This window comes from Lasioglossum baleicum, chromosome 10 (assembly GCF_051020765.1).
Source record: "Lasioglossum baleicum chromosome 10, iyLasBale1, whole genome shotgun sequence".
In the NCBI taxonomy this organism is placed as follows: Eukaryota; Metazoa; Arthropoda; class Insecta; order Hymenoptera; family Halictidae; genus Lasioglossum; species Lasioglossum baleicum.
In genome coordinates this window covers 3,807,762-3,817,009 of record NC_134938.1, presented here as the reverse complement: position 1 = coordinate 3,817,009, position 9,248 = coordinate 3,807,762, and the positions used below count along the sequence as shown (strand labels likewise).

General features: G+C 33.2%; 1 protein-coding gene and 1 long non-coding RNA gene across 2 annotated transcripts; both read right to left on the bottom strand.

Annotated features, from left to right (window-relative positions):
• Nucleotides 1-92: 92 nt before the first annotated feature.
• Nucleotides 93-4,500, bottom strand: LOC143213146 (uncharacterized). Its single transcript, XR_013009878.1, has 3 exons — nucleotides 4,359-4,500; nucleotides 3,310-3,474; nucleotides 93-3,224 (listed from the first exon to the last, which is right to left on the bottom strand). It is a non-coding gene; the product is annotated as an uncharacterized LOC143213146 (long non-coding RNA).
• Nucleotides 4,501-5,321: 821 nt separating this feature from the next.
• Nucleotides 5,322-7,823, bottom strand: Def1 (defensin 1). Its single transcript, XM_076432746.1, has 3 exons — nucleotides 7,664-7,823; nucleotides 5,919-6,102; nucleotides 5,322-5,594 (listed from the first exon to the last, which is right to left on the bottom strand). The coding sequence occupies exons 1-3, from the start codon at nucleotides 7,731-7,733 to the stop codon at nucleotides 5,555-5,557; spliced, it is 294 nt and encodes a 97-aa protein (XP_076288861.1). The 5' UTR covers nucleotides 7,734-7,823; the 3' UTR covers nucleotides 5,322-5,554.
• Nucleotides 7,824-9,248: the final 1,425 nt, after the last annotated feature.

Sequence of the window (9,248 nt, the reverse complement as noted above, 5' to 3'; positions counted from 1 at the left end):
AAAAATGTTTTCATCGATTGCCAGACATAAGAGCCAAACAAAAATTTCTTCTTTCGTCCAATTATCTTATTAAGCTGAAACTAGTACGTTGATGATGTTCTTAAATCTTTTTAATATGTTCACTGCTTTAAATTGTGCGGACTCATTTTTGTTATAAGATCATAAAATCCGCAGTCTGCTTATAAGCGCATTAGAACATTTTTATTTTACATTAAAATCCGCAGTCTAGACATGACTTACGCCGTCCGAATCACCCGATTGACAATGTAGATTTCAAACGAAGTTTGACTTTGTTAGGCAACAAACAAGCTGTCTGGCGTATGTCTTTACCGAAGTATAACTGCAGCATGCGTTTTCCTACTATCGAATATTTCAATAATAGGTCGATTTCGATAGGATCTCTCAAAGTAGCATAATCTTTTTGCATACTCGCAAGTGCGTATTTAATCTGAAATCACATGTAAACGGATAAGATAAATTAGAATAACGTTTCTTCATTCGATATATGTTAGATATAGGAACAGCTAGTCTTATAGGAACAGATATTCTTAAACTCACCGTTGACATTGTTAAAAGAGAAGTAGCATATCGTAGAGCGTATATAAATAATGTAAATGTGAACGAAATCTGCACAACTATGTCGTTTAGCGTCATTTTTGAATTTCTGATCGTGAGCAGCTAAAAAATATGTTATCCATATTTAAAAACATGAAATCTCCGTGGTTAGAGCAGGCATGTCAAACTCTTTCACCACCAAGGGGGTGAAAAAGCAGATTCGAAATAAAAAGGAAACACATTTTCTTTATTAACACACACGTTGCTGTTACACATAGAAAATAACATACGTGCAAAAGTTGTTTTTTTTTCACGATTACTTTATTTGAATAAAACTATTTCATTTTTGTTTCGAGGAAACTTGGGAATGTTTTTCAGTAACGACATTTCCAAAATTTAATTATTATTTTAATTTAATTAGTAATTATTTTTGAAATTGATTTTACGACTGTAGATAATATAGGAAAGTCATGAAAATAAATTCGGAAGGCTGACAAAAATAATGCAATTTAACCGATTTAAACCGACAATATCTCGAGAGTGAAATTATATGTGACATGCGGCTTTCTTCCTGACAACCACAGATGCAAGCGTGGTAAAATACGAAATACATTCGATGTCGAAAAGATATACTGAGACGATAAAAAAATTGATAAAAGAATTTGTCCACAGAGTTCAAAAATACAATCACACAATACGAGAGCTTGAATTAATTATGTTACGAGTTCACTTGGTCACAATGTGGTAAACATTTCTCACTTTTTGGACGGGATTAGAGGAGTGACACTTTATGAAAACGTTTCACTGCGAATTGAATCTTTATCACCTGCTGCACCACACAGCCGCATACCACCAGAAGAATAACAAATCTATAAATCTTTATTAGAAATGAATTATTGTAGGGCCAGAGTCCAGCGGACGACATCACAGAATAATATATCTTGTAGTTTCCTTGAAACACTTCCATCTTGCCTGCCACCGAAGAACGTCTGTATGAAGAATCCGAAGCATCGTCCAACCAGACCTCGCTGCCATATTTTATTCACACTATCCTGCGCTTATCTCAATTTGCTGTCGACTCGCTTGTCCTTAGAAATTGATTGTAATTCGTTTGAATTATACATAGAGTTCCGTCACGAATCGAACGATTTGATTAGCGGGTTCAGGGAAATGTCAGAAACATGTGGAACACTAAATTCTAGAAATAGCTAGATTGTTACAAATCGTCTGTCATTTCTGTTTCGACTTCTTTCGGAACAAAACGACATGCGAATGTTTCTTCTTTCTCAGTGCGATCGTGGCTACGTTGCGTGATTCTGCAATATTCACGTAAGAATCAACGATACTTTTTATACAACCGAGCTTATATTGAAAAAGACTAATTCTTTGCATTGTTAATTATATGCATTGTAATAATTTAGCGTTGGGATAAGTTATTATCTGCCGTAATTGATTATATATTTATGTTATTAGCATTTAATTCGTTACGGATGTATTCGATAAAAAGAAGAAACTTTGGACGGGTTTTACATATAAAAATGTCTGGAGGAAATCGCTTAGTTATCATTAGACTGCGGATCTTTATGCATTTATAGCAAAATTGAGTATATCAAATTCGAAATTGTTGAACAATTTTAAATACTGAAGATGCCAATATACATATAATTTCTTCTCTATTAAGATCATTAAGAGAAGAAGTGACATTTAATTTAGTTTCTATTTCTTCCAATCGGTACAGACAATTTTTATTTTGCATAAAGATCCGCAGTCTAGTTATCATACTCTATGTGAGATTAATGACCTTTTGCAAATTACTAATTTACTTCAGTTGCCTTCCAGTAAACTATGTTGAAGTTTGGAAACGGGTAACTCGCAATTTGCAAAAGCAACGGTAACAATTTTATTAGTACAGTATTGAATACAAGTATTATTAATGTAACACACAGTGTTGTGCATAATGTCCCCCATACTGTTCAGCTTTCAGTATTCCCATAGTTACAATTGAGTGAGCTAGTTTGTTACTTGACCCTTCTTTTCGATTTGTAACACTATAAACGTTCCTTATAAGATAACAGTCAATTGAAAGAAAATTCTTCTGGAAGATTGTACAGTGTGTATAAAAAGTACTGACCATTCGTCGTAGGGGTGAATCTACACCTCTGGATCGATGGACATATTTAAAAGAAACTTGCCGCAAAATCGTTTCCGAATCATGCTCTTTTGAAACTTCATACAGCCAATAGTGATACGACCCTTGAGATGTATGAAGGAGAAAAACTGAATTGAATTGAAATCACTTGCATTGAAATCTTTGCATTCAAACAAAACAATGTATGTCTGACACATTTTGTAGCCGGTATTGTTAGTATTAACGCCGGTCAAGTATTTCCTTTGGTAAACATTAAAAAATGAAGTACGTGTTGCAATAACTATGTATGACTTTTATGATGGTCGACGATTCCGCGAAATTGAATGGACGAGAAATGATCATTCAAGCGTAGCTTCAAGTCGAAAGGAATACAGATTGGTTCAAAGTAATGAAGGAAAGAGAATTTTATTAATAGAGATTGTTATTAAAAATAAATGTATGTATTGAATGTATTCAGGTCATTCCGCGGAAGTTTTTCGTTGAGCACAGTTCCAGTATTATTCATCCAGCCGTCCAGTTCCTGCGAAAGAAAAAATACGTTAAATAAAATCATTGCAAGGCGAATTTGTTTATACCTACATAATAATATTCTAGAGGTTACATACTTAATATCTAGTATCCGCAGATGCATGTGCCAGCACTGTTGCAGCGGCCAACAGCCTGCACACTGCAGCTTTGAGTGCAAGCCCAGGTTCCAAGTTTACAGGAAGCTAATGGTTGAACACCGTCAGCGGTTTCAGCTGCCTCGACATTTTCTTGTTCTGGCACGTCTGCAACATATTTACAAGTAAGTGAAGCTCTATACTTCTCGCCTTTGTCGCGAATTAGTAAGTATTGTTTATATTAAAGTTTAGATGTATTTACTACCAGGGTAGCGCAAATTTTAATTGAAATCAAATAACGAACAATCGCTTGAAAGATCGTAAAAACGGTTAGTAAATTATTAGAGGAACAACAATTTCTACATAAATAGTAAACCATTATTCAAAATATTTACATTATTAAATATGTTTGTATCAATCAACTACTAAACATTCAAGTATTGTATGAGGTATTATATCAATTTTATATTCATACAAAGAAAACAATTAATATACATTAACTAGAATGGAATTATTGTAGTTCAATTATATTATTGTAGTTCAATTATATTTTATTCTAATTACATTAATGTAATAATGTTATTGTAATTCGGAAGTAGAGTGGAATTATTCTAGTTCGGAAGAAATGTTTAATAAATTCAATATGTCTTTCGATCGTAATGTTGTTAATAAATGAGTGATGGTATCGGCGCACAGGTTCGATCAATGATAAAACACAAGCAATTTTGCAAATTAATTTAAAAACTCAACGTTTCGATCCTGATGTGGATCATTCTCAATAGTAAATTTTGCGTTTGCTATATCAGAAGAAATACAATTGGAAATTATTAGAAGAAATTATTATCCACATCAGGATCGAAACGTTGAGTTTTTAAATTAATTTGCAAAATTGCTTGTGTTTTATCACTGATTGAACCTGTGCGCCGAAATGTTTAATTTTCGAGTTAAAGTAGCTCCGAGTGCAAAGGGTTAAATAATAGTCGTCATTTTCGTATTTCTGACAAGTGATACAAATAATTGTAAGTATTGTTTTAACTAATAAGTCAACTCACCTTCAATGTTCTTAGCGGAAGCAGCTGTAACTGCGACTGCAGCCAAGCAGAAGAAAGCAAGGAAAAGTGAAGCCTTCATGTTGTAGAAGTTCGATTGTAGTCTGTTTACTACTTAATTGTTCACCTGTGCCTCTTAGTCTTTATATACTGGTTTTATTTACATCCGAAGAATGGGTGGGGTAACCTGATGGTTTATCCAGATCTAGATGGACCCATAATTTTTCCGATAGGTAATTATGTGGTTGTGTTCGCGGCACAATTCTATGTATACATAAGATACGATATCTATACGATAATCACATATTCTAACCAATCGATTTGGTAACCATTTAATTCCTCTGACGAATACGAAAAATGGAAATTTTTTGTACACATACAATCTATAAAGGAAGTAGATACTATTCTGGAAATATACATACATATGTGCAAGTGTTTATCAGTTATTGAAGTGCTTACAATTAGAATACGTTTACGTAAATCTAAAAAGAACACATCGAATAACATCGATATTTCAAAAGGTAAACATAATCCAAGATAACTTATTAATAGTTCCTACAAATACATACATATGTACTTTTGCGTTTAACGCGGGCAAGTACCAATATTTAACAGCATTTAATTCTCCGATTTAACCATATCTAATATAATACTGGGTTGGAACGAAAGTTAGTAGCGTTTTTAATTTAAAATTCAAACATAAAATTAAGATATTTATTCATACAGTTATTCAATAACATATTTTGCTACTACCTTTTGCCATTTTTGAGCTAACTTGTCATGTTTTTGAATAAACCTATCAATAAACATCTTAATTTTATCTCGGAATCGTAATGTAAAAACTCAATAGTATTTTTAGGAAAAAGAATAAGGATCTATACAATCCAGGTAATTATTATTTTTAACATAAGAGTATACGAAAGTATAATAAAGTTACAAAATTGAAGACAAATAAAAAGACAGAGATAGATTCTCGGAAGCTTAAGCAATATTTATTTGAAATGTATATCTGTGCCAAGTAGAGCGTCTATTGTTTAAACAAAATTGTATTGTTAAATAAAACGGAAGACCAAGGCCAGTGGAAGTTTCATTGTTCGAGAGGACGTGTGATTCGTTGTTTTTCGCAGAACATTGTAGTTCTTTGTCAGGTTTTCAAGAAAAGTTCCATCGAGCCTCGGTGGTCAGATTGTAAGTTTGATTCAACCGAATCGCTTGTCCCACAGCTCTTTGAAGGTAGTCCTGAAAAAATCAACGTTACAACATTGTGCAATTGATCGATGTGTAAACCAGTGTCTCCCAAAAGCAAAGATTTCAATTCAATTCAGTTTTTCTACTTCATAGATCTTAAGGGTTGTATCACTATTGGCTGTACAAAGTTCGAGAAGAGCATGATTCATATCACTGATCAATTGTTGAACAGATAAGTTAATGTACAATACGTTAAATCCGAACACAAACTTAAAAATATGTGATTCAGATCTAGATAAAACGGGTTTGATAAATGTATGATACAATCCGATAAGTTGTTCTTGCGTGATTAGTAATATTTAGAGAGTTACGTACTTGCGGCAGAGACAAACACCATTCTCACAGCGGCCGCCAGCTTTGCCCATGCTGAGACAATTAGCAGCGCAAGCACTGTGCTCAGCGACTCCTTTAATTGACAGAAGATCGCAGGTCACTCTTCTTTGCCTAACGGCACGGTCTTCCGCAACTTCGGCGAGTTCGGCAGGTTCGTATTCTTCGTCTGGAATTTATGAAACGTTAAATGCAGACAGTGTTGGGCGAATATTATTCAGAATATTGAATAAAGTATTAACGAATAAATTCTATCATTTTTTGAAAATTGCGTTTATATATAGTCGCAGCAACGTTTAAACGATTGTTAAGTATTTACGGACCCGAGGAACCAGCTTAGATCAAGACTTTACTGGATAACACGAAAAGTCAAATTTGCTTCTTGACACTTTACCTACCGGAAGCCTATTAATAGGATTTTCAATAATTGTGCTGTACCAAAAAAAGCATAGAAATTTTCTTTTACATCGCAATCTTAAATGAAACTATTAGATGACGTTATTGAGGGTGATTTGTTAGTTCACAATGAAAATTGCTATTGCTATCGAAGGTTCTATTAAAAAGTGTTTAGCTATGTACCATAGATTTTTCAAAATTATGCAATAATCACCGGTCGGTAATGTGTTAAAAAATATTCCAAGTAATATACAAATATACATAGGTAATCATGACTAGATTGCGGATGTTTATGCAATTCGCAATTTTTGTAGACAAATTTTCAGGTACTTGAATCAAATGGAATCTTATTTTCCGTGGTACATAGTATGTAGCCTTTTCTTTAGACCTGAAATAAATTAGGATCGTACTAAATTCTATCGTATTTTGTATCCTAGCATTTTTTGAAATTTTTTGAAAGCCATTATTGCATAAAGATTCAAATAATTTTAATTTCGTCAATTTTTTAAAATGTCCATCTTTTTAAAAACTGGTTCTTAAAGGGAACTTGGGGCTATGTCCTCATTTCTTTTCACTTTTCAAAAACTGCCCCGCTATGAAAACATTGCATTCATTTAAAACAATTGTGCAAAAATATTTTTTCAAATGACGACATTTTTAGTAGATACTGTTATGTTTTCACTATGAGCTCCTAAAAACTCACTATCAGCGATTTGTTAGCGATTTGTTCTACTCCTATAATATGTATATTGAAAAAAGGGTGACACTTTTTTTACACGTCTGTAAAACAACAATCTTGAAGATATCAAAAAATTCTTTGAGATTCGTTCATAGGTCACTAAAGACTACAACATATTCAGGTTTGCACAAATAGTACGAATTAGTATCCGAAATAGTACTCTAAAAACTGTCCAATTTCGCACGGAATTACCCAAATACCATTGCGATATCACATTCTATTAACTCTCTTGCACTCGGAGCTATTATAACTGGAAAATTAAACATTTATTCCGACCTAGAATATTTTCATTCGGAATGCTTTCATTAAATTTGCTGGATACGAAATTGATATAATGCCTGATATAATAATACAATGTTTAATAATTGATTAGATACCAACTTATCTAATAATGTAAACAATATTTTAAATAATGGTACAGCAACTTTTAGTGGCGTCTTAGAGTTTACCACTCGATAATTATAATCAGACACAGTGTAATGGTTTAATTGAAATTGTACGGTAAATATACATATATTGTGCAAATTAAAAAAGGTTATAGTCAATTCTGTAACAACTTCAACCATATGAAATGAAATTGACAAATTTGTATTACCAACGGGGATGGCCAGGACAGCGGCAGCAGCCACAAACAAAAAAGCGGCAAGGATGTAGAATTTCGCCATTTTAACTCTGGATTATGTTTCCGTTCTACTCTGAAGAGAAGCTGGAGGACTGATGATGGATGCAAAACGTGGATCGCTTTATATACAATACTCTTCCCCGGATGTAGCGCCTGGGTAAATCCCGCTACAAATATGTCTGCAGTTGTTATGAAAGGAAAAGTAAACAATTAAACACTTGGCACGTGCGGTACGTCGTTCATTGTAGCGACAGACACAGATAACGGAAAATGTAGAAATTCCCCGTTCTTCCCCGTTACATTTGTCTTAGGTTTTCCTGTCTTTTGTGCTGTTTCTTCGATCCAGGTGCCTAAAGTTACTTTAAAAAAACGTTCAAGTAAATGCTATTGAGTTTCATGAGAGGTATCACAATATTAAAAAATCAATAATACTTTCCATTTAAAAAAATGTTGGGAGCACCCATTCTTCCACAAAAAAATTTAATACATACTATTGGGTTGGCCTGAAAGTAATTTCGGTATTTTAAGATGAAATAAAACCGAATTTCTATATTCAAGCGATGAACTTTCATCAATAAAATATTTTCTTATATGTTCTTTTTGACAAAAGATCATCGAACAAAAAGGAAAATATTTTATTCATTAAAGATCATTGCTTGAATAAAAAAGCTGGGCTCTATTTCACCTTAAAATACCGAAATTACTTTCGTGCCAACCCAATAAAATATTAGCTCTTCTTAACCATTCAATTTACAAAGAAAACTAAGTCGATATCTTCATTAGATTCCGAGAAAACAGCTTGTAATAATTTATCTGGTATGCCCTGTATAATCATAAATGACAAAGGGACTTCCAATCCAGAAATCTTCGTCAACTTTACATTTGTATATTCGATAAAATGCGATGGTGCCGCGTTTCCGCCTCCCACGCAAACGGAATATGAGTACCACCGGGATTCACCGCAAGGCTTTCCCCCCACAGATAACCCGACCCAACAGATTATCGACATCAATCGCACGCTATTTACGTTCGACAAGTGTTTTTTTGAGGTCGCGAACTCGACAGCGACGCCTTTGTGTCGCAATCGAAGGCTGCTGAAAATTAATCAATTCGAATCGAGTCTCCTTGCAACTTCATTCATCGTAACCGATCGGCCGTCATCGATACAGGTTTTGCACTCCAAATTCACGCTTCTGCAAATCTATTTCACCGTTTTATAAATCAATTTCAAAACCTTTTATAAATAAAATATTTTTAAGTAAGTTTTTGTAAAAAATAATCAAATCAAATGTAAATTAATTGTTAGGAAATTGAACATTTTATTTATTGCAAAGATGTACATCAAATACTTATTTAAAGGTAATTACCAATTCATTAACTTTGTAACGTATGAAAACTGTGTGTAGATATGCATATTCATTGTAGCCATTTTCTGATGATAATAAATTTAAAAAATTAAACAACATATGTATTTATTGAAACGTATTGCGAGTATTGAGTCTTATGTTTCCCTTGCAATAATATTCTTAATGGATGAAATTGATTTGCAAAGGTTTAA